Source organism: Ptiloglossa arizonensis, chromosome 6 (genome assembly GCF_051014685.1).
Source record: "Ptiloglossa arizonensis isolate GNS036 chromosome 6, iyPtiAriz1_principal, whole genome shotgun sequence".
NCBI lineage: Eukaryota > Metazoa > Arthropoda > Insecta > Hymenoptera > Colletidae > Ptiloglossa > Ptiloglossa arizonensis.
Window position 1 is genome coordinate 19,048,035 of NC_135053.1, and position 23,976 is coordinate 19,072,010.

Sequence of the window (23,976 nt, forward strand, 5' to 3'; positions counted from 1 at the left end):
ACAAAATTAAGCACATATTAATTACTCAAAATGATATGTTTTGAAAAAATTTATCTATAGATATCGATTTTATCAAGCATACATTACTTCCTATGTGTCTAAAAATTTTTCAAATGCATGAAATATTTTCGAGAATATTACTTATTAACCCCTCACAACTAAATCAAATATCTACAATGTATGACCACAGAAACTATTCTTTTATTTATTAATTTCTATTGATTTTATTATGATTGATTTGTTGAACATTACTTAAAAAAATGCCTATGTTTTAAGAACTCTTGTGTGTAATAAAAGACAATACATTTATTAATAATAGATGAATAACAAGTGTGAATTAATAACAATCAGGTTTACAGTATGTGTAACATTTATTCGTCTTGTACAACTGTTGTTTTTTCAGATACATAAAGACCATCTAAGAACTTTCTAATATCCTTGTTCTTTACAGTTGTAGATTGCTGTATAAGAGCAGCTGAAACATAAATTAAATGTAACAGATTACAATGGCAAACTATTTATTTGTTTTATTAAAAATATAATATAATAGTAACTACTATTTTTAAATTGTCAATATATCACCAAACATGTAATATGTAATTTAAATTATACCCTATAAATATGGTTCCATTTCAATTTTGTATAATAAATTATTCCAGTTCAGGATAAGTATTTACCAGAGCGAGAAACATCTTCTAACGAATTTCCTTCAATTATTAGTTCATCTTTTTGTTTGGCTGAATTTGTTACAGTCACACCTGGTGCCATCTTCACACGACGAATATATTTCTCACCCAAGAAGTTACGAATTTCAATTACTGTGTTATTTTCAGCCGTAACACAGTTAATAGGGAAGTGAGCATATACTGCTCGCATTTTGTACTGATACCCTTTTGTCACACCTTTCAACATATTTTCAATATGAGAGCAAACTGTACGAACAGCTGCTAATTCTTTTTTTGTGCCAAACCATTTTTCCACTTTCAGTAGCCTTGGACTTATCATCTAATATAAAAGTAACATACATGTTTAAAAAAAGTAATAAATTATTATATTACTTTTAATATTACATTAGTCAGAAATGGATTTATCATTTATGTGAAAATGAAGGGGAATCCAATTATATCATCATATCACAATTTAACTTAACATATTATTTTCAATAACTATTACTAATAAAAATGAACATATTTACTTACACGAATATCAAGTGCAAGGTGTTTGAAAGAACGTTTAAGAACACCTCTTGGTCCTTTAACAGTAACCAAACGGGACCTGACTGTAACAGTCAGTCCCTCAGGTATTTTCACTGTCTGGTTGGTTACAATTTGTTTCATCCTGTAATAAATCAATATGACTATAAAATACAAGTTGAAATTACAAAATAAAGAACAAAACATTATGTTGGCACAAGTATTAATTATACTTTAATATAAATTTCTATTTGAGCAAGCAAATATTACTTCCGTATAAGAATATTTAAAGTATTCGTTTAATTGCTTCACTTCATATTTAGCGTACTAAGTAAATTCATAATGAAAAGAGAATATTAATTTGATACTTAATAATTAATTTAATCGAAAATGAAGTAGGTCAGAAGTTAAATACTCTATTACTATATTTATATTGCGTTTATTTATGTTTTTCAATAATAAAATAGTTTATAGGTTATATACGACAAATAATATCATGCTTCTTTAGAACAAAATGTATAAATTTGACAGAAAGAAAATAAATTTGATGAATGTTTACAAAAACAATGTAAAAGTTAAATGAAACACATATATAAAACTCTTTCAAATTGTTATCTGATATGAAATATTGACAGAAATGGGAAAACAAGGTTATATTTCACTATAATCAAAATAATGACTTTTCTCAAAAATAATACTTAGCCTCGCACAAACATAGTAAATAATATGCAACGATACAAATAACATATCACAAAATTTATTGCATTCTTAGATTGTTTCGGATTTTACAAAATATCCCTTCTCTTTATGATTTCTTTACCTCACACACGCTACGGGATAACCGGAAAAGACCGAGGCGGTGGAAAAGCATGTCTGCTAACTTGCTACAAGTGAAACTTATAGATCAGAAAATCATGTTCTCTTTTAATTAACTATCTTAATTCAACCTACAGATGGCGTATTTCGAAATTTCGTTTTAAAGTTACTAGATGTAAATATATCCAGTGACTTTATTTTATTTAACAACAATCAACATGTTTTATTATTTAAACAAATCTGAAAAATATATGATTGTTTATTCTAAAATAAAATATGACCTGTGTAATAAAAAAAATGATTGAGTATCGCTAGCTATTATTGATTAATAAAACGTACAATTCTTTGTATGATATTCATATTACAGAATTAAATATTGTTAAACATGTAGTTTCTTATTTTTTTCGTAAACATATGTAAATTGTTAATAAAGACTGTTATACTGGATTATTGAGATAAGGACAAGAGATAGCAATCTGCGATACATTATTTTTATGGTTAAAAGTTAGAACCAAACCTATTACGGCAAAATGGCCGATTACGTTACTGAAGTAGCTAGTCACCACTAGTGTCTTTTGTGTGTGATTTTTCAGCTTTTAGTCCCGCGCTTTGCTTTAAAGTATATGCAAGATATAAAATATTTATACTATCTCAAAACAAAAGATATCAGAATCGATTAGACATCGTAGAAAACTTTCGATGTTCTATCTATGAAATGAAATACAATTGTTTGGTTACTTTTTGTACACAGTAAATATTTCAGAAAAATCCCGAGATATCACGATTTCAAATTCTTGTAAGTAAATTTATTATATGTAACTAAACTAATCTATTTTTACATACCAGTATTACTTAATTTCAAAATATCGAAAATACAACAATTCGAAATGTTTAATATTATTTGACACTTCGTAAGTACCCGTATCTATATTCTGATAGGGACATACGTATTATTTTCTTTTCTAACAAATTTTAGTTAACATGATAATCTGTTGCATAGATTCGAGGACGGGAGTAAATTAACGAAGGGATTTTTGTTGATAAGCAATCATCGTAAAGGAATGAACACAAAAGATATTGGTTTGGCAGCATATCAAAACAAACACGGAAATCTACTGGCAACTCGCATACATCGCTAAAGTAATGTACTAATAGTCTTAAGTACTAGGGTGTACCAATCAAATCGTAAAAGTAACCCGAATTGTTTTGAAACATTTAAATCTAATTTTTTATGAAAAATAATAAAACATACTAAGCATAATAAAATATGTACATAAAAGTTTGAAAAACTTTTTATAAAATATGTTTTTCTTCAATTAACTTAAGTAGAATAAAATTTATAAAAACATTGTTTTAAAGGATTCAAAATCTTTATAATATATTAGTTTTTATATTTTAAATTTATCTTACTGTACTGATATTCAATGATTAATATTATAATATCAGTACTTATTGTACAAAACTTATGTTTTATGGGTATAAGGATATTTTGAATTTGAACACCTATCACTAGAGTTTTTTCTTTCATAGAAAGGCTTTGAATTTTCTTAAATTATACAAACATTTGCCTATAAAATATGGATAATAAAGTTCAAAGAACTTTAAATGAAAAGAAATGCATAAGTACAATGCAAAAGGATATTAAACAAGAACCATCAAACACATTCATCTCTAAGAATAATGCTAAAGTATTTGCAAATGAAATATTTGATGAAAAAGATTTGTTAATAGCACAGTTACAAGAACAAGTTGATAAACAAAGAGAATGTATATCGTATTATGAAAGTATAGTACAACTTATGAATTATAGACTCATGAAGTTGAAGAAGGTTCTTAAAGCTCATCAATTATTGGAAGAACTTAATTAATAATAATGATTAAAAAGAATATTTAATAAAGGTTGTTTCTCAAAATTTAAATGCAGTTAAACAAACTTTATATTAGAAATATGTGTATTTTTTATATTTCTACTAGTAAAAAATATGTGTTTACACATATTTTTATACATTTTTCTAATACAAACATCAATAGCTTCGGTAACAAATATTGTAATATTTTCAAACAAAATGTAAATATATATAAAGACTGATGTACATATTTTATAGAACTTTGTGTTTATTGAACTTTTTTAACCTCCTTTTAACACATAAAAAGTTAAAGTGAGCTGGACTTTTTGGAGTGTAAAATCTGTTTAACTTTTACATATAATTAAAAGATAATATTAATAATATATCATTATATAATGCATTTTTAAGAATTAAGCAATGCAAAATATGAGTATTGGATATTTATGAAATTGTTAAAAATTGATTCTACTCGTTAATCATTTATGGTAAATATCATCAAATATTTCACTGTTTATTATTGAAAATTAAATTTTTGCAATTTTATTTCTTAATTTGTAAAGAATTTTGTGCAATTTAGAACTATAGATGTCCTGCTGGAAATAATACTTTTTGTGTGCTATTATAAATTCCCTTGTATGTAGATGTTGTCAATGTGCACATACATCATTTGTTAGGGTCATGTTAAAGTTGTACATATACCTTATTTGTTCACTACTATTAATATAGTTTATGTACACTATAAAATGTTAATACAATTACATTTACTTATATAATATGAACATTGTTAAATGAAGAATATTGGAATATAATGAATACATAATTTTAAGAAAGGGCTACAAAGTCTTTTAAACAAATTGAGTATTTTCTTGGGTGTACCAAATAAAGTACCAATTTCTATTAATTTTGATTTGTATTGTATACTTCGTTGTTTGTGCGAAATCAATGTTTGCTAAATTTGTTCATTTACACAACAGTAATTAATTTGGATATTATTTTTAAAAATTGTGCGATAAATAATTTAAAGAACTGTACCAAATATGAAATAAAATAGTTTCTTTTTTCATTAATTTTGAAGAACACGTTTCAAATGTGTTGCCACAATGTTATAATGTGTTTGGATATCAAAAATTATTGGAGTACACAAAATACAAAAATTTATTTTATTCATTATTTTAAGTAGCAATATACGCCATTATCGATGTGCGTAAAAGAAAGTACTAAACACTGATACTACAAAATATAAAATAAACTGTATTTTACAATACTTGTGTACTGAAATACAATAAATAAAATTATGAGTAAAATTAGTCAATACTTTAAATGTTTAAGATCATTTTCTGTGTTCTTTGTCTATAAAACATATAATATGTCATTAATTTATTACCTAAATATTACCTATAGTTATTTAATTCAAATACGAACTATGTTATAGATTACAATAACACGCCTGCATAACATTCAAATTTGTCAGTATTGTTATAGTTTTTACACTTTACACTTGAATTTTCTTAACACATTTTATGAAACTCTTTGAACAAAACAAATATTTTTATATAGAAAAACAGATGTTCAGTTATTGCATATTAACAAAATGAAACAAACTGCTAACAATTTACGACAGAGCTATTATTACGTAAAATTAGAGTTAATATTAGATGATGAATCAAACACTTCTCTTCAACGCACAAGAATATATTACATTATAGAAATTTGGATATGCATATTCTTGACTTGTATATTGCTACTTGGAAACTTCATAAAATGCAGCATTGAAACAATGTCTTTACACTTACTTTACAGTAGTTTCATAAATAATGTAATTGTTGAGTCTTTACGATTTTTTTTCTCTTAAAAAAGACGATAAAACATAATAATAATGTACACATTACAAAATCGAAATGAAAATGCTTATAAAAAGTCTCTGCCTCTTCAATTCTTAGAATGTTATCACACAATTACAAGTCCCTCGGATTTTATATTTCCGCGCGATAGTATGAAGTTCTATTCTCTTCCAGAGCAAAAAATAGAAGTATCTCGCGAAGTCTGGTCCGCAAACAATCATTCAGCGGCAAAAATTCAAATTCTGCTTGTTATCGTATATGTACAAGCAAAGAGGTATTTTGTCAGTTTACATCCAAAATGGCATTCCTAATAGTCCGCCTGCATAGATAATCGTTGATTATTACTTGGTTTCAAAGGTATTGTACAGCGTCGTGCATCTGGAAATCTTTCATGATATCTTTCCAATCTCAGGTACTTCACAGTTACTAAATGACCTAGAAAAATATCGTACACAAAAATATTTATTAAATAACATTTGTAGTTTTAATCTGAAGTAATTAATTTCGACTATAATAACAAATGTTAAACACTCACCGTCAAACCAACATCCATGCAAAGCCCTGTAAGCTTTCCCCGCATCTTCTTGTGACATACATTTCATGTAAACGCAACCTTCTCGACTACCACGATCTACACGAATATGAAGTATTTTAACACCTTCTCCACACTTCTCTAAAATAGCATCCTGTACCTTCGTTTCCCAATCATCCTCAAATTCTCTAAACAAACAGAAATAGCATGTAAATCTTAATAATAACCTAAATAGAGAAAACTAATTGAAATTCTTACACATCAGCATCAAACATATGCCTTATTTTTAAGCACGGTGTTGGTGAACAAGTCAAACTGTTAACCGAACCTTCCATTGTTTCGAATGCTTGACCTTGCCACACTTTAGATTTTTTATTCAATACAAAATTTTGTGTGTTTGATTTATTTAAACTGTTATTAGGTAACCACCGCCATACGTGAAATTCTTCACCTGCTACCTGTTGCACTTCCCTTCGAATTCTGGAAACCAATATTATTTTACTTCATACATAGAAATATAACATTTTATTAATGAAATATAAAAAAGTTTCATCTGCTTGTCACCTAGATTCATTTTCATCCAAAAATTTGACTGCCTTCTCCCAAAGTCCTGCCATCTTTTTACGATTTTTTGGAGGTATTAGATTATCACGTACATGATTTATAGCAAGAAAGCTTTCTTGTGTACCGCCAGGTGTTGCTATTCCGGTATTTTGATGGTGCATTTCAACCATGTTAATAATCTCACTAACAAGTTTAAATACTTCTCCCTCAGTACTTTTCTTGTACTTTATATACCAAACGAACAATTTCTGGATCCCTATAGCTGCTAGGAGGCCTGAGAATATATTGTAATATTATTTATATACGATACTTTCTAAAATATTATAATATTAAATATGATAATATATACAATGTATTCTCAGTCTAATGTAATCACGCAACATGCATGTTAGAACTGTACTGTGACATTACATGCATAAGAAACTCGCATAACAGACACTATTGTAGCAATAGAGAAATAATTTACTAATGCGACATAGTTACACCATTAAAGTATTAAAATTTGTAACAAAACGCAATGCTTTAATATAAGAACATTATTGCGTTATAGAACCTTGTCATTATACTTTCAACAAATTTCTTCCCATAATAAGTCGGTCAAAAATTTACCAAGTGACACAATTAGAAGGGAGGAGAATATGGTGAAAAGCTTGTTTTTAATAAGACATTGCATTGGCAATTCCGGGTTCGTGATCACCATTCCAACTTTCCCATTTAGACGGGTTGAAAATAATTTATCCTGTAAAAAAAGTATGCCTTTTCCTTTAATCTATACATATTGTTAAAATCGACAAAATTGATGATAACAATCGAAAAACTCTTTTACAATACCAAGGAATCCAAAACTTCGCCAGGAGCTCCGTTATCGTCACTTATATCTACAAGAGAAATACCCCACTTAGGATTCTTTATGACGAGTAACTGTGCATTTTGCAAATCCTCCTTCACTTCCAAGCTTGTCTGTAAAATGATTTAATGGAATGCATAGCAGCATATATAATTTTAATTTCATTGTAATTAAATCAACATACCACTTTATTATTCGTGAACATTTGCATGATTTCAGAATCAGTCAGGTAAGGAGTTTCACTGGAATTGTCACATATCATAGACACGGCCTTTTTCGTTAAAATTGGTTGAAGCCGCTTTAACAGTTGTAGTACAGAATCTACGTTTTCTTTCATTACACAATTAACTCCAGGCATTTCAAGGTTGGCTCCAAGAAAACATAGTGGTATGTTGCTATCTATAAATTCAAACGTAAAACTAGTAGTGATTATCAAAATTTGTACAATTCGTAATCTAATTTATGTTTTAACTTTTATAAAAGAAGATCGTACTATATATTTTTAAGCTTGTATGTATATAATGTATGTAGAAGAGAAAATTATTTAACCATCTTAACTAATCAATAAAAAGCAGGATAAAATCATAATAATGGGAAAGGAAATAAAATATCAAAATTAATACATCGTTAATGCTTATTATTTTATTATACACGTTAAAAAAAACAATACATATTTTAATTAGAGTTTTACGAGATTGATTACACATCTCAATTTTAAGAAGTATCAAAGTTTATATAAGCGATTATTTAGTGACATATTAAAGTTATTAAAATAATTTCTGATATTACTGTATATTTTCTATAATTCTAATAATTTTAATACTATATCATGCAATGTGATGAACATATTCCATGCAATGAAATAATGAAATATAAAATACAAAATTTAAATTTGCATAATATCTTAATTAGATTAAATTTACAAACCCTGTCTTTAAAAGACTTAATTATTATAATATATAAATTCATGTGTACTACTTCCTAAACGTTAATAATCACTTTATTCTAATACATAAAAAAATTCAAATTTATAATGCATATTACACGTATTGCAATGTACTTAGCATTAATATTAATAAATGTATTTGAAAAGCTTTCCCACAATATTTTAGTTAAAATATATCATTTTCGTTGTACTTCTTTAAATATCTCTCTATATACGTTACTTAAACAATATTACAATTCTGAATACCTACCCGTTGAAAGCGATGGAAAAGTTTCTGTTTTTCCACCGAGTCCCATGTATATAACAGCAAGAATTCCAAAAAATAAGGCAAGTACCACTACCAAAATTACAGACACCATATTCTGATTGTTGCGCATATCTTCTCTGCTTGTAGCTGAAGGCTTAAATGTCCTGCTCATTGTTTCTCGAGGTCTATCAATGGATGATGTTACATGCCTTAAACCAAACAATGTTTATGTATCTCATACTAACATATATACTGGTCTTAATAAATATTGCACATACCTTGGATTTGATGATGAATACAATGATCTTAAGGATGAAAAGTGACCATTTGAATCTTTCTCTTTTAATTCTGGTATATTTGATGTATGGCGTGAAGATGAACCTAAAAAGTAATATATAAGATGACAAACTATTAATATATTAATATATATTATACATTAATACTTTCTATTTAAATTTACTAAAACTTACCTTTTAAATTGGATAAAGAGGTAGATGGTAAATTTATGGATGACCTTGAACTAAGTCTTCTGGTAAATTCTGATAAAAATGGAGTTTCATAATTTGCCAAAATATCTCTTTGATTTGTGTTGTCCTTTGTACAAACATCTTCCTTTGTAGACTGTACTGGAGAAATATTCAAATCAAAAAGGGATTCATTGTATTTGTTGTCTTTTATCGTATGAATAGATCTTGACTTTGAATCATATAATTTTGAAGTTTGTTCTTGATCAGATATATCATGATCATATGTTCTAGAATCATGAGATTTTCCAACATTGGACAAATATTTAGGTGGAGAATAATTTTTGTTTGTTTCTTCAATAACATCTGAATCTGAACCAGTTTCCAAACCATCAGTTATACTTGATGCCTTATTAATCTTCACATATTTTTTCTGTATAGTTTTAGTTAATGTCCGATTTGTAAAAGATGAAGGACCATCATAATCTGGTACTATAGGATCCTTAAATTCTGAATGTGTTGTCTTGTTTTTAATTGGACTTTTTGATATGCTTGTATCTGAAGATGCTAGAACTGCTGATGGTGGAGGCATTGGATTTGCCAAAGTTTGTCGTCTAGCATTAACTGTTGCTTTTTTCTTTTTACTAGTTGCCAAACTCGTGTCATCATCTGTGTCCTCACTACTGTATCTGATACACAAAACATTTAATAAAATAAAATTTTACTGTATAAATTCCCAATATTATATAAGAGCAACATGTAATATAATATATGGAATAAATAATTTGTAAACTAAAGTTTTATATACAAAGAAATCTACTAATTAAGGTAAACAAAAATAGTAGTAGTGTAGCTAACAATCTCATATTTTTAGTACTGTGTAAATCTGATACTATGAAAATGCAAATAAATTCATATCACTATTAAACGTTTAAAAATTTTAAGGATGTAAACTACTGAAAGTACCTTGCAGCCAACGAATGTCGTGACCCTGTACCGCCTCGAGTTTCAATCAAAGTTTTCAGCTTTTTTACAAGAATTTTTCTGGTAGTTTGTGTCACGGGGCCCACTGGATACCCATATTCCATCAATTTACTACGTAATTCTGAATCACTCAGAGTATCCACCGACATTTTGTTTACAAAAAAAAATGCACTCTTCTCAAAAGAACCCGGTAAAAAAGTTTCCTCGTGCACGAAACTCCCGCTAAGCACTCTTACAAAGCGTAATTAAAATTTCGCTCAATGTTAATCACTTTGTCAGATATTCACACCACCACCAGTTTTCATACGTGCCACCGCTCACAATGTCATAAACGCTTGGCGTAACACCTAAACACTCAGAAAATAATCTTGGTTAAAACTAAAAAATGGCGCAATTTTCTAACGGTCGCGGTCGCGCGCATATTCATCCACACCATTTTACGCCACTCAACCCTGTCATCCATAGTCATGGAATAGGGTTAAGCAAGATAATCCAACTATTTCATAGAATATAAACTACCCTGTTGTTACCTTTTTTATTCGACGTAACACGCGTGACTAAACGAATGACTTTGTTATTGCCTTTAATAATCGGACGATACATTTATAATATTCAACATGGAAATATTTAAGCTGCTGAATTCAGTAAAATTTGAAGCGAGTTACACATCATTGATTTGTGATTTTTGGAACGGCATTTTGGAATGTGCTTGAGCAATGTCAATGCTCATACGCTAATTATAGAATGCACATGCAATCGAATTACACGAGCTTTTATTCTTGAAAAGAGAAGAAATAATGTCATAAATAAAAATAACTGTTATAAACATCTTTACTTACTAGTAGTACTTCTAGTGTAAATGATGAGTACATTCGTAATATGGTATGTTTTTAATGAACTTAACTGTGTTACAAATAAATTTGAATACAGTTTGTTTCACGATTGAGAATTACAGAAAACTATTTTTATGTTGCATCATATGTTGTGTATGTGCTAATACAGAATCGTAACGTAAACTGTAAGTGAGAATCAGTAGGGTTCTTTCAACCATAAATTAAAATATGTTTGTTTATAAACAGTGTTTGACTTAGAAATTTATTTGATTCTAATATTGCAATAGTAGGAACTTTAATACAAGTTTTGGGTTTAGTTATCCTTTAAATTTTATTTTAGTTTAATTATAATTATTTAGACTTAAATGTAACTTAGTTTTCAGTTTACATTTATTGTTAAGGTCCTTGGTTTCCTTTAATATTATCTACTTATTGTAAATTACCTGTTTAATTTGTGAACTTTCTAATAAAACATAGTTAGATCTTATATAATTAAATTTTAATATTTTAATAAATACATAGCATTTCTTATGTTATAATATTCTGGCAAATTTTCAATACGTCCAAATGCTATTATAGCAGGACTTTGATCATAAATGTAGGTATCTGAAACTTCTCTTATTTTATTTGCTGTTATTTTCTGCAATATTTGTGAAAGTTAGTTTCTTTTTATCTAACATTAGAAAATTAATTTTTACCTGATACTCTATGACTCTCTGTTGAATGGGTATATAATAACCGTATCTAAAGATATTTTTAACAATATCAAAGAAGCGACTTTGTGGATCATTCAGTAACATTAATTCTTTCATTTTACATTGATTTATTGCACGTAATACTTCTTTTTGAGTTATTGTTGTACATAATCTCATCCATTCTTTTTGTAATACATGAACCATATGCTGTATAAATGTTTCAATGATAAAAATCATTATTAGACATAAAACAGCAAGGCTATTTAATATATAAACTATACCTCAAGACTCATTTTGTTACAAACAAAATAACATCCCCAAATACTGGTAGTCTGTGTACAATCATGAAAGAATGATTTATACATATAACATAAATCTGTATTGAATGCACAATGTGCAATGTATGGTGCATTATGATTTGCTCCATCTAGAAATAAACATACAACACATAATTTTGATTTTAAATGAACATACCATATTTTGAAATTGCTATCATTAAATAACAAGATATTTGCATACTAGAGTTTCTATCCCAGGAACCAATAATTTCTTTAGCAACTGTAAGTGCAAAATGACCTTCAACGTCCCTATAATTTGGTCCTTCAATTCCTATTGCTACATATCCCAATTCATTGTCATCATCTCTTAATCGCAATTCTGCACCTGTAAGATTTTATGTATAATACTTATGTAAGTAAAAGAATTGCATTGCTTTTAATCTTTTCACCTGAAAATCTGTATTCAACTTGTTTTGTAGAAAATAGCATTTTGTTAGAATATTCTGATAATGAATTATTACACTTTTCTGTTTTCTGAATAAAATGTTTGTGAACAATTTTTTCTAATTTTTGTAGACCAATAGAGCCAGTACAGACCAATGTCATGAAAGATGTGTTAAGCAAACGTTTTCGAAATTTAATCAAATTTTCTGTGCAGAATTTTCTAAGAATTAAATATCGTAATTAACAAATAAACATACAATATTCATTAAATAATTATCCATAAATACATTTACAATAATGTTTTGATTCTCAATACCTACTTTATTACATCAGTTTTAGGATATATACTATTTGCAAGTGCAGTATTTTGATAGGCAATACTCAGTAAATAATCCATTATAATTTGTTCTTTGGCTGATTCCATTTTTGAAAGTTCTTGTAAAATTATATACTTCTCTCTTTCAATATCTTGATCACCTGAAAATAATATACATTATATACATATGGTTTTTATATGAAAATATATAATTTACAAAAAACTTTTTATTCAACCTACATATGACACCATTCAAGATTACATCTGCAAACAATTGAACAAGTTTATTTACTTCACATGAAGGTACTGTTCCATAAAAAAGGAACATATGTCTCATAGCAATAGCAGTAACTCTGCCACCAATTTCTTCCACTGCTTTTTCCAATTGATCTTGATTTGAATGCATTGTTCTCTATATTAAGTGTAAATATTTAACATTAGTTAAATATCGTCATTTTTATAGATCTCTATATTTATAAATGTATTAACACGACAAATATTACATATTTATTATCTATTTATCTTATGTTTTTATTACATATTTCTTGTCATACCTTGAAAAGTAAATGTTCTAAAAACAGCGCGCTGCCACGTTCTTCGGACATTTCATGCATCGCACCCGCAGGAAAGAAGCATCCTAAGGTAGTGGTGTAAGAATTTCTAAATTCACATACAAGATGCATGCCATTGTTTAGATTGCTAGTTTCTATTGAATTTTCCATAGTCGTGTCTAAGTTTGTAGTCATTTTTCTAGAAGTACTTTTGTAGTCTTGAAATGTTTTGTAATGACTATTTAAGATGGAAACATATCCCTTAAAAAAAAGTCCAACATAACAGTATCTTTAAATTAATGCTTTCTGTAACTAAATTAAAAAATTAATATAATATATACCCTTTTAATGTTAAACACAATATTGTTTTTAATGTTACGCAAATATTTCAAAACAACTACCATTTTTATAGTAAATTATATATTTAGTAAATAATTCAAGTTATTATCAGATACATATAAAAACTTCTATATGTATAACAATTGAAAATACAAATGTCATTTCTGTTTTTGAGTCTACTGTAGATTATTAAATGATTAATTTCAATTACTTCTGTCATTTATATGACATATTTAAAAATGTTTATGAAATTCCAATTTAATGATTCAAAAAATAAACGAAATAAATAAAAATCGTTAAGTGTTGCAAATATAACGATTTAAATTCTATTAAACTATTTTTGGATATTATTGTCTGTATAATGGTAAAATAAAATTTTTAAAATAAGAATGGACAATTTGTAAGTTTAATGAGTAGACGTTTTATTATAATGTGACATAGTCACTAACAATATGAAAAAGTAACGGAATGATTTTCTACAGCACAAAAAATTAGTAAAATAACATTTTATGATACATCATCCTTATGCTTATATAAATTAATTTTTACATATAAGTAAGTAATAAAAGATGCATTTTCTATGAACGATTTTTAATGTTAACCTGTCCACACATTAATATTGAAGTTACTTAGTCAATCATTTTCCCAAATATTAAGATCATGTACCGTTGCTTTGAACTTTCAAGTAACCTTACTTTTAGTAACAGTTTTTAAATATTTTAATAATAAGAATTTTAAATTAAATTTCACATATACATGGTAAACGAAATATGAAATCTTAAAAATAAAACATATTTTGTTCTACACACAATTTCTTTCTTCTTGATTATTATTAATATTAGTCATCACTAACCCTGTCTTTCAAATAATGTATCTGAAGTATTTTATGTATTTCTAAAACTTCGTTTTGATAATAAAGATTTAGTAATACCAGCATAAACAGATTTAGTGTACTTGTTTTGTTATATTATTGAGTGTCGCCATAAAATTGAATGCTACTAAATTGCACACAACACATATTTACAATGTAATTGAACTGTAACACTTGTGAATAAATACATTGAACAAAGTTCACACAAAGGTAGTAAAATTAGGATATAAACTTCAAATGTTATTCCATAATATGCAGTTTTCTTCATATTTACTACTTAGTGAAAGTAAAAAATTGTTTACTTCTATTTTTTCCATTCATCCACCTTCAGTGGAAAATAGATATATTCAACTGTAAAAGTATCATGTTAACAAAGCCTTCAGAATGGCTTTGTATTTCTTGAATGATGCTTCTCAATGTTCAAACATGCGTTAAACATATTTTCAAACCATGCTAAATTCACGATTTATTATAGTTTGTTATAACTATGTTTCTTTAAATGAAGAAACTATCTTAACATTTGCTCTCTGAGATTTGAAAGTTTCAACACCATGTCTTGTAACAGAAGTACCAGTTACATCAAGGTATTCAAGACTGGATGCATTTAAAGCCAAATGTACAAGACTTGAATTTGTAACATATGGATAATTTCTGAAACATTTTGAAAATTTGTATTGTATCTATTTTTACTGATAAACAAATTAAGGACTTTTTCTACATTCAGTCATACCTAACAACCAATGTTTTCAAGTGTGGATTGTTAAATACTCGTCTGTCTTCTTCTACAACTATAACTCCTTCTGCTGAGTTATTAATTATTCTGCGATCGCATGTGTCACTTCCAAGACCACAAATTACTCTGTCTGTTATCGAGTAACGTTCAAACGAATAATTTTCCCAATGAGGTCTACCTTCAACCCAATACTAAAACAAAGAAGAAGAAAATTTTAATATCATTCTTTACGTATTGTTAGTATGCTCACTCGTGCAAGAATTCCATCTTCATATACAGGTGGATTCAACATAGCCTCTCTGTTTAAAGGTAGTGATTCTTGTTCTGTTGATTCTGCATTTCTCAAATTTGAAGGACATTCTAAATAAAGATGTGTTAAAGTTTTAGTACAAGTAAAACATCCAACTTCGCTATCACCAAGTGCTGTATCTCGCAAATCAAGAGTCTGAAATATGTAAACAAAAATTTGTTTAATATTATTTATGTTTATATTTTTATATTATGCATAAATAAAAATTATTGAGTAAAAAAATAATAATAGAAAGATATGAAGTTATTTACCTCCAATGTTTTAAATCCGAATCTTGTTGCTAAACTTGTATATGCAACACACTCACCTAAACGGTGACAAGAATTTAATCTTAATTCTTTTAATTTTGGCATTTTACTGATAACCAACAGTGAATGTGGAGTGAACCATTGACAATTGCTTAAAATCAAACACTGAAAAATATGTACATATTAAAAAGAATAAAATATTCAATGCAATTGAATATACATATATTTTAAGAGAAGACAAAATGATAATAATAGAAAGAATAAAAGTAGAACATATAAGACTATACATTGTTTCTATTTTCTTATTGTTGGAGTATTATTATTTATGACAAATTTGGAAAAAAATTATTTAAAAGTGAACCTACCAAACAAGTATTAAGTGAAAGTACTTCTCAATTTTCAATTAGTATAAGCAGTTGTTCTGTAATTTATAGAGTCGTTCATATATAGTTAAATATAAAAAGTAAATTGTAAAAAGCAATACAAACAAAAAGTATAAAAGCACTATAGAAAATTATTAAAAAATTCATGCAAATGTAAAGTGAAATTTCTTACTGTTAGATTAGGCATATGGAAATTCATTTTGAAAAAATATGATTTATTGCTAGGTAAATAACCCATTTGACAGCCCTCTAATGAAAGTTTTTCAGTGGTACGTGGAAAATCTGTTATTTGAATCTGTAAGTATAAAAAGCATAATTTTAATTAAACTTTCTTATTCTTTGTTTATATAAAAATACTTCAGTAGTTATATTTACCTTGTCTCCATTGATATAATATTCTTCAATAATTAACTCTTTAAGATGAGTGCATATAGTTTTAATAGAATTAAAAAAACTGAGTCCTGCATCTTCTTCAGAATACAAACTGCCACGAATAGCAAGGCTTGTTGTCATTGGTTGAAGAAATTTTATGTATTTTTTTAAATCATTTAATAACATAGGTGATGCACGAAAATCTACTCGTCTCCATAAAGTTTTATCTTGTGCTACTTGGCCTAAACGTTGACAACACCTAGTAATGTATTGAACATAAGAAATTTATATATTTTATCATTCATTATTAATGTACAATAAAGTTATATGTTTTCATTCTTTTTTAACTTACAAACTTATTGCCATAAGATCTTGAGGACTTAAATACTTGAATATATTCAGCAAAACATCATCTGAAAAATCTAATATATGTGGATGCAATACTAAATCATTTATTTCTCCATTCTCTCCAAGTTTTATGCGTTTCATATCATCTTCACTGCTAGAAGGTTTTGGAGACAAAGATCTGCTGCGTTTCATTTTCATTTTCTTTTTACACCTATACAAAATTAATTAATTCTACATTAAAACGAATAAAATGGTATTTTTGGTATTGAAATATTATATATCTTTAATCTTTTGAAATCATTTTACATCACATCTCATCTGTTGTTGAATTAAAACTAAATCTAACAATTTATAAACACAAAGACTTTCATATATCTGCAAAGTCATTTTTTGATATATAATTCATTGAAATTATTTAAATCACACAAGTGTTCTACTAAAAATAATTTATAAGTATATGTATATACATAAAACAAATTAAACGATTAGGTATCGGAAACGCTTCTTTTTTTAATGGTGTTAATTCTTCCTGCATGTTTTTACAATCACTTTACAGGCAAAAAAGGTTTTCTGTTTTCAAATTGAAACTGACATAAAAGCACAAAGAAAGTTTTGTTCACAAAACAGTCTAATTCTGACTGCTGAATAAGCTCTGTTTCTTTGGCTGAAACCCAGAAATAGTGATAAAATTTCTGCCAACTATATGCCATTACAAACAACAATCTGATATAATTTTCTGGAGCTTTATATTTTATAAACCAAACTAAAATTTTGAACATACTCCTACATTTTTTTTTTTAATCTAAAAAGAAACAAAAATGATTCTATTTAAATTTTAGTTCACTGTGAAATTTACAGTTTCAATTGCAAATAAATGAAACTGTGAAATTGCACATTAAAATTTATGAAAAAAAGTTCATTTTGTATTAAAAACAGCTTTTCAAAGACGTTTCATCAGAATAATTAATATTTGATAAAATTTAAAAACTGATTCGATAATATTATGACCATCATAACGTATCCTACAAAGTTTTATTTCGGAATCTTTATCAAATAAGTAATAAATTTTTTTTCCAGTCAGATTACAAAATTTATTGTATTGTTGACAAAAATCAACAAGTAACAACATAACCTTAAGGTGATATACTGTCACTAGATCTTTAGCGCTTACCTGTCTATTCTTTAATATCACAACCACGTATTATTATATTCGATGAAATATTGTCTTAGAACTTAATTCTTTTAACATAATGCAGCTAGAAATGTATACGTAATTCTTTGTGAGAATACATATAAACCGATAATCGCACTCACTTTTCTGATCGAACTTTACAACTCGCAGTAATCTTGACTTTAGTTTACCGTATTACTTTTTTTTTTAGAAAAAGAAGAAATATTTATTAAATCCAGGGACTATATTTAACTGTATAAAATATATACGAAATAAATCAGAAAAATTTTGTAAATAAATCAACGTGCTAATACATTTTCAAACAATGTCCAATAAACGTAAAACATTTTTAATATTCAAAGTTATGAATTTAAACAAAATGGTACTCGTAAACATATTAAAACTTATTTTACATTTTTATCAACCTTTTGTTAATGTAGTTTCTGAAGTATTTATCCTTAAAATGTTGTCAGGACAGATCATAAATACTATAGAATATTGATATTATTCTGCAATGCAATAAAAGAATTTTAATAAATATGAAGTGAAACTATTATAACTTTTCATTCAGTAAATTTGTTAGGTTTTTTGTTTATAAATTGTCGATAATTTGTGTTTTGTATACCTATACATTTGACATGTAAATTTAAACTATACTGTATACATGTATATGTTCAGTATAATATATATGTATAAAATGATTTTATTTTAATGTATTAATTTATTACTTAATTCTATTACTTACACTTTTTTAAATTTATATCTCATATATTACTAAATTAAATTAAAGTTCACAGTATACATCACTTAAAATATATATACAGGAAAATTTAAATAAAAATATATCATTCTTTAATTTATTATAATATATTTAAATATAGCATTAGTTGGGAAATATATACAATGTAAGGGAAGAAAATTAGACGTAGAAATTACGAAAGTAATTGTATCTGAGCAATTACCTAATGTCAATTTGTTGTGAGTTACACATATCAGGGGGCTACTGAAAAGTAAGATACCTGCATGGTTCTATACATAAATGTTTAAAATATGTGTTTTCCATGATTTGTATAATTAGGCACAAAGTATGTAAGTAATAAAAGCACTGTATCTTTGGATTTAATATTTACTTTACAAGACTTCAATATGAGTATAGGCATTCTCATGCTTCGCAGAAAATACCATTTCCTTAGGAACAGCGCACTAACAGTTTTTTGTCTTACTCACTGGACCATGTTATGTACAATGTTATTACTATAAATCTATGTACCTCCAACGTACACCTAGCACTAGGTGATATAGAAACACAGTCTTAAATTCATTACTTCTGTTTCAATATATATACAAGACTTTATGATAAAATAAAGTCTGACCAGTAATTAAAATAAATTTTTTGTACTATGGAAAGTTTTCTTACATTTTAAGACGTTTACTCTGTGAGAACAAAATTTTGTTATTGTTTATCCAATAACAAATTTACATTCACACTTAAATAAAAGTTTTGTATTTATTTTAGCAAACAATGCATGTTATTGCGCACTGTAACATACAACAAAAAATTGTGCGACCTATACCTGTCATTGATATTTATCAAGTAACACTGAACATTGTGAAAAAGGTGTACATAAATTAAATATCTTAACAAACAATAGTGATTTTGAGTACATTATGAATTTTTGTATCTACATCTATTGTGCACAAATACAAAATTTAATAAGTAGATAGACAATGTTTTAATATGATATACTGGGAACTTTTTGTTGTTTAAAGTTATATAGTTGCCCCCTGTTCTTAATCTTGTTATATGAAAAAGTTGGATAAAAAGAAAATGTAACGTAATTAGTAATATATTCTAATTACATACAGATGTAATAGAATAGAATGTGGCTCAACAAATACAAATTTTTTAAATTTTTCTTGATTTTGGTCAATATATGCTATAAATGTAAGGAATTTTAGACAATTATAATTTCACATACACTTATTCCCAAAGTTCATTGTATGGCACACTCTCATATGTCAGAAAACGACTCATTGTACATATTATAAAGTACTATGCAATATATGTTGTATACACGCTTAACCAATGTCTTAATTATAATGGAGTTAATCAGGCTAGGCCATGCCTGATCATATCTTATATTTATACCTCTACTTCAATATTATTCATCCAATTTATACATAATATAAATTTCTTTGGTCTTAGATTTTGTTTTGTATTTTAAGTTTACATACAAACCATGTAACTCTAAAATACTCTGTAAAATGGTCATAGATTGTTACAATCACTGGTTAAAAATGAAATTATTTCAATAATCTCAATAACCGATTATACATCTAATGTATATAACTATAGAAATATTGCACAAAGCAGAATAAAATGTAATTTTGCTCGCACCGGATTTTATTGTTTACAATTCAAAATCTAATTCATAATTATTTCACTTTATTTATGAAATTATTATGAAAGTATATAACACATATTCTGTATATCAGATGAAATTTGTAAGAAATTCTATCTGTTCTTAGTATACTAATCTAATTCTAATAGTAAAAGCAACTAAAATAATATATAATGTTCTGTATATAATATTTTGGTTATATACTGATTTTATATTTTTATGTTTGAAGCTAATGGAGCTTGAACATAAATCTAATCAGGTATTGGAACAACCTCATGACTATCTACATACATTTAAATTTTGCAATACACATTTTGTTTTTAATGTTAAATAACAGTGTGCATTCATATAAAACATAGCATGCATTTCATACATGTAATACTTTACTGGCAAAATATATATACAACATACTTCACGTTAAGCTTTTAAGCCACTGTAGATTACTTTTTGACTGAAGAAATTATGAACATTAAAAGTAATAATGTTTAAATCCATTTTAGACAATATTAAAGTATACAAAATTTTTGTTCGCGAATAATAACATATTTAATTAAGAAAATATTTTGGCGCGTCGTAAAGTTTCTCTTGCCTAGACAACAACAATCTTGTGATTGTTACCATTTGGCAAGAGAACATAATAGACACGCTTCCCCTTATCTCATTGAAACTCTTGTATATTATTATGGTATTGGTTATTGAATGAACCATTTGGTTGTTCAGTTTTATCAATAACATCTTGCATCTCAACTGTTGATCCATTATTAGTAGACTGTCCATTGTTATTATTTAAGTTTCCAGAATTAGTAACATTATTTCCCACTATGTTGGCATCATTTGTAGTATTAGATTGTTGTGTTTGTTGTTGATGGCCATTTACAGTATTTTGACCAGAATTATTACTATTCTTTGACCTATGTCTAAGTTTATGAGTTGTAAGATACTGTTTTACAGAGAATGCTTTATGACAAAGATCGCACTTATATGGTAAGGGATCTTGACAATCACCATCCCCAGTAGTTGATGCATGAGTTATCAAATGCATTGAATAATAATGTTTTACCACAAACGATTTTCCACAAGTTTCACAAATATATGGACCTGATACACCATGTGTTTTACGATGCTTATGTAGATTGTCCTTGCGAGAAAAGCTTTTACCACACACTTCACACTCGTGCATCTTTTCACCTGTATGAGATACAGAATGCCTAACCAAATGTTCTTTACGGCTGAATGCTTTTGAACATGTAGTACACACAAATGGACGTTCACCAGTATGCAACTTTCGGTGTTGATAAAGATGCTCTCTTCGTTTGAACGGCTTACCACACACATCACAACTAAAAAAATTATTATTAGTTTGTAAAGAATCTTCTTTGGTTCCACCATCAGAGGTGTCAGTTAAAAGGGTTTGAAGTAAACTAGACCTTGAATTGAATGATGAATTGGAGCAATTATGACTGTTCAGTAGACTTGAGGAAGAAAAAGTTTTACCACAATCTTTGCAAGTTGTATCTCTAGTTTGTGAAATGACTTGAGGATTCACAGTAATTAAAGAAGTTGGTTCAGGCCCTGATTTTATTCTTAGAAATTCTGAAATTTGTCCAATTGAGTTACGAGATATTGCATCATCTGACTTTCCATAATCTTTGAAGTCTTTTGTGTCTTCCCGAATAGTTTGTGTGACTAATGGAGCATCTTTAAATCCCAAATTTAAAAATACTTCTGGCGCAGCATGTACAGTTGTGTAACTTTGTACATTTTGTGTTGCATTTTCATCTTTTTGAGTTTCAGATTGTACTTTTTGAATGATTTGTTGATTTTGTTTAGAGTCAGGTTCTGTCTTTAAGATAATTTCTTCCTGTTTTATAGGAAATTCCTGTTGTGCAGTAATTTGAACTTGTTGCTTCTCAATTTGTTGAAGCTGTCTATGTTGTTTCTCAAACTCTCTTTGTTGTCTTTGTAACTGCTCAATCTGTTGCGTTATTTGTGTCTGATTTTGTTGTTGTTGACTAACTTGTGTTTGATTTTGTTGTTGAGAAATCTGAGCTGTTTGATTCATTTGTTGGGAGATTTGTCTTTGTGATTGTATTTGTTGATTTATTTGACCATGATTCTGTATTTGATTTTGCACTTGTTGCTGAATTTGCGTTGTTGGGCTTTGTTGTTCATTAATTTGATTTTGAGCTTCATTTGATTGAGGTGATAATTGTTGCGAAGTTTGTTGTTGATAACTATAATGTGTTTCTGCTGTTGCTTCCACAACAGCAGCTGCCATACCTCCTGGTTGCATCTAAAATACATAATAATTATTAATTACATAGTAATTAGTAACCATTTATGTTCCTATAATACTAAATATAACAAAAACTTATATGAAAATAATAATAATACTTTAATTTACAATGTTATGCCTTGTATATTAATAACTGAAATAAAAACAATACATGAATAATTAAACCTTGAACAGTAGATATTGCAGTAGATATTAAAACATAACAATGTTTAAAATTTGTGTTAATTATTAAAATTTCCTTTTTTAACAAACCTGCATGGCACATTTGTACTGTTGGACTCTTGCTTGAACTCCACTAATAATTTGTATATTAGAAGCATTTATGTTACTAACAACAACAGGTTGTTGATGTTGTATTTGTTGTTCATTGGTAATTATTTGATTTCCTGTAGTAGGTGATACCTTTTCTATTGACTTTAACACTTCATTTTCAGGTGTTGTAGGTCTATCCTTCTCTGTGCTCTTTACATAAACCTTACCCTCTTTGAGAAAATCTTCAGAGAACCGTAAAGAAGTAAAATATGATTCTAGCATACCCTCCGCACTTACAACAGTTTCTCTAAATTCAATAAAATTTTCCAATTTCTTTATACATTCATGGCAAACGATTTTTGGTAACGAATCCTCTTCCAAAACCTTGAAGTATTAATGAAATTTTACACACTATTGTTTGGAACAAAGCAATTGTCTAAATAATCAAACCACGAAAAGAATCAAGACTTATGATATAGGAAACATCCACGAAAGATAGCCTATTTAGATTTTGGAAAAACCTCACCTGTATAGGTAAACACGTTTGAATCTTTGTTTGAAGTTGTCGTCTACGACCTTCTTCCCGGAAAATGTTCATTTTGTTACCTTCGCTGCTGGTACACAATCTGCACAGTTCGTAGTAATTCACTCTTCGATATCCAGACATTGTTTTCCCGCGGAAAACTCAATTACGCGACCTTAAGAAAATCGCGAGTAACTCTGCTATCGAAGATATACACACGTAACAACGATCACTGTTGCGCTGCCATCGTTGACGATGCTGTTTTGCATGTAAAATAAGATTCCGCTTGATATCGCATCTCCGAGACTACGTAAATTGCACCCGTGGCCA

The 23,976-nt window shown here is 27.6% G+C and overlaps 5 protein-coding genes and 1 long non-coding RNA gene across 13 annotated transcripts; 1 reads left to right on the forward strand and 5 right to left on the reverse strand.

Annotated features, from left to right (window-relative positions):
* Nucleotides 1-352: 352 nt before the first annotated feature.
* Rpl9 (ribosomal protein L9) lies at nt 353-2,080 on the reverse strand. The gene is made up of 4 exons (XM_076313699.1): nt 2,014-2,080; nt 1,200-1,338; nt 678-1,005; nt 353-475 (listed from the first exon to the last, which is right to left on the reverse strand). Exons 2-4 carry the CDS (start codon nt 1,335-1,337, stop codon nt 372-374), a joined length of 570 nt encoding a protein of 189 aa, XP_076169814.1. The 5' UTR covers nt 1,338; nt 2,014-2,080; the 3' UTR covers nt 353-371.
* A 467-nt stretch (nt 2,081-2,547) lies between these two features.
* Nucleotides 2,548-7,998, forward strand: LOC143148314 (uncharacterized). Of its 3 annotated transcripts, none has more exons than XR_012992450.1 (3): nt 2,548-2,805; nt 3,010-3,149; nt 7,860-7,998. It is a non-coding gene; the product is annotated as an uncharacterized LOC143148314 (long non-coding RNA). The 3 variants fall into 3 exon arrangements; XR_012992449.1 differs by lacking the exon at nt 7,860-7,998 and adding an exon at nt 5,872-6,108; XR_012992448.1 differs by lacking the exon at nt 7,860-7,998 and adding an exon at nt 3,540-4,086.
* Man1 (LEM domain-containing inner nuclear membrane protein MAN1) lies at nt 5,312-10,783 on the reverse strand. The gene is made up of 11 exons (XM_076314550.1): nt 10,264-10,783; nt 9,304-9,986; nt 9,112-9,214; nt 8,837-9,042; nt 7,825-8,039; nt 7,625-7,753; nt 7,403-7,532; nt 6,794-7,067; nt 6,488-6,709; nt 6,233-6,417; nt 5,312-6,132 (listed from the first exon to the last, which is right to left on the reverse strand). The coding sequence occupies exons 1-11, from the start codon at nt 10,428-10,430 to the stop codon at nt 6,005-6,007; spliced, it is 2,442 nt and encodes an 813-aa protein (XP_076170665.1). The 5' UTR covers nt 10,431-10,783; the 3' UTR covers nt 5,312-6,004.
* Nucleotides 10,784-11,540: 757 nt separating this feature from the next.
* On the reverse strand, nt 11,541-14,951 carry LOC143148427 (cytochrome b-c1 complex subunit 1, mitochondrial). 2 transcript variants are annotated; one of them, XM_076314733.1, is made up of 9 exons: nt 14,911-14,951; nt 13,402-13,659; nt 13,088-13,259; nt 12,852-13,008; nt 12,537-12,751; nt 12,329-12,472; nt 12,091-12,236; nt 11,813-12,016; nt 11,541-11,754 (listed from the first exon to the last, which is right to left on the reverse strand). In XM_076314733.1, exons 1-9 carry the CDS (start codon nt 14,923-14,925, stop codon nt 11,614-11,616), a joined length of 1,452 nt encoding a protein of 483 aa, XP_076170848.1. In that variant the 5' UTR covers nt 14,926-14,951; the 3' UTR covers nt 11,541-11,613. The 2 variants fall into 2 exon arrangements, with proteins under 2 accessions (XP_076170848.1, XP_076170849.1); XM_076314734.1 differs by having other exon boundaries at nt 11,657-11,720.
* On the reverse strand, nt 14,153-18,396 carry LOC143148428 (uncharacterized). Of its 4 annotated transcripts, none has more exons than XM_076314738.1 (8): nt 18,174-18,396; nt 17,007-17,213; nt 16,658-16,913; nt 16,455-16,577; nt 15,903-16,064; nt 15,592-15,786; nt 15,339-15,532; nt 14,153-15,259 (listed from the first exon to the last, which is right to left on the reverse strand). In XM_076314738.1, exons 2-8 carry the CDS (start codon nt 17,198-17,200, stop codon nt 15,094-15,096), a joined length of 1,290 nt encoding a protein of 429 aa, XP_076170853.1. In that variant the 5' UTR covers nt 17,201-17,213; nt 18,174-18,396; the 3' UTR covers nt 14,153-15,093. The 4 variants fall into 4 exon arrangements, with proteins under 4 accessions (XP_076170853.1, XP_076170850.1, XP_076170852.1 ...); XM_076314735.1 differs by lacking the exon at nt 18,174-18,396 and adding an exon at nt 17,470-17,671; XM_076314737.1 differs by lacking the exon at nt 18,174-18,396 and adding an exon at nt 17,595-17,611.
* Nucleotides 18,397-19,031: 635 nt separating this feature from the next.
* LOC143148666 (uncharacterized) lies at nt 19,032-23,976 on the reverse strand. 2 transcript variants are annotated; one of them, XM_076315234.1, is made up of 4 exons: nt 23,650-23,976; nt 23,124-23,507; nt 22,003-22,868; nt 19,032-21,915 (listed from the first exon to the last, which is right to left on the reverse strand). In XM_076315234.1, the coding sequence occupies exons 1-4, from the start codon at nt 23,788-23,790 to the stop codon at nt 21,234-21,236; spliced, it is 2,073 nt and encodes a 690-aa protein (XP_076171349.1). In that variant the 5' UTR covers nt 23,791-23,976; the 3' UTR covers nt 19,032-21,233. The 2 variants fall into 2 exon arrangements, with proteins under 2 accessions (XP_076171349.1, XP_076171348.1); XM_076315233.1 differs by having other exon boundaries at nt 19,032-22,868.

Excerpts from the sequence above, each read along its gene's own strand:
- LOC143148428 (XM_076314735.1), bottom strand. The coding sequence starts at position 17,537 with ATGCAGGAAGAATTAACACCATTAAAAAAAGAAGCGTTTCCGATACCT. Across the intron at positions 16,914-17,006 it reads GATCTTATGGCAATAAGTTT|GTGTTGTCAACGTTTAGGCC; the intron begins GTAAGTTAAAAA and ends ATACATTACTAG. Across the intron at positions 16,578-16,657 it reads ATTATATCAATGGAGACAAG|ATTCAAATAACAGATTTTCC; the intron begins GTAAATATAACT and ends TTATACTTACAG.
- LOC143148427 (XM_076314733.1), bottom strand. Across the intron at positions 12,017-12,090 it reads GTAACAAAATGAGTCTTGAG|CATATGGTTCATGTATTACA; the intron begins GTATAGTTTATA and ends ACATTTATACAG. Across the intron at positions 11,755-11,812 it reads AGAGAGTCATAGAGTATCAG|AAAATAACAGCAAATAAAAT; the intron begins GTAAAAATTAAT and ends CAAATATTGCAG.
- Man1 (XM_076314550.1), bottom strand. The coding sequence starts at position 10,430 with ATGTCGGTGGATACTCTGAGTGATTCAGAATTACGTAGTAAATTGATG. Across the intron at positions 8,040-8,836 it reads TTTTCCATCGCTTTCAACGG|ATAGCAACATACCACTATGT; the intron begins GTAGGTATTCAG and ends TTGAATTTATAG. Across the intron at positions 7,533-7,624 it reads GCGAAGTTTTGGATTCCTTG|GATAAATTATTTTCAACCCG; the intron begins GTATTGTAAAAG and ends CTTTTTTTACAG.
- Rpl9 (XM_076313699.1), bottom strand. The coding sequence starts at position 1,337 with ATGAAACAAATTGTAACCAACCAGACAGTGAAAATACCTGAGGGACTG. Across the intron at positions 1,006-1,199 it reads ACCTTGCACTTGATATTCGT|ATGATAAGTCCAAGGCTACT; the intron begins GTAAGTAAATAT and ends CTTTTATATTAG. Across the intron at positions 476-677 it reads AGAAGATGTTTCTCGCTCTG|CTGCTCTTATACAGCAATCT; the intron begins GTAAATACTTAT and ends TTTATGTTTCAG.
- LOC143148666 (XM_076315233.1), bottom strand. The coding sequence starts at position 23,790 with ATGTCTGGATATCGAAGAGTGAATTACTACGAACTGTGCAGATTGTGT. Across the intron at positions 23,508-23,649 it reads AAACGTGTTTACCTATACAG|GTTTTGGAAGAGGATTCGTT; the intron begins GTGAGGTTTTTC and ends TAATACTTCAAG. Across the intron at positions 22,869-23,123 it reads AGTACAAATGTGCCATGCAG|ATGCAACCAGGAGGTATGGC; the intron begins GTTTGTTAAAAA and ends TATGTATTTTAG.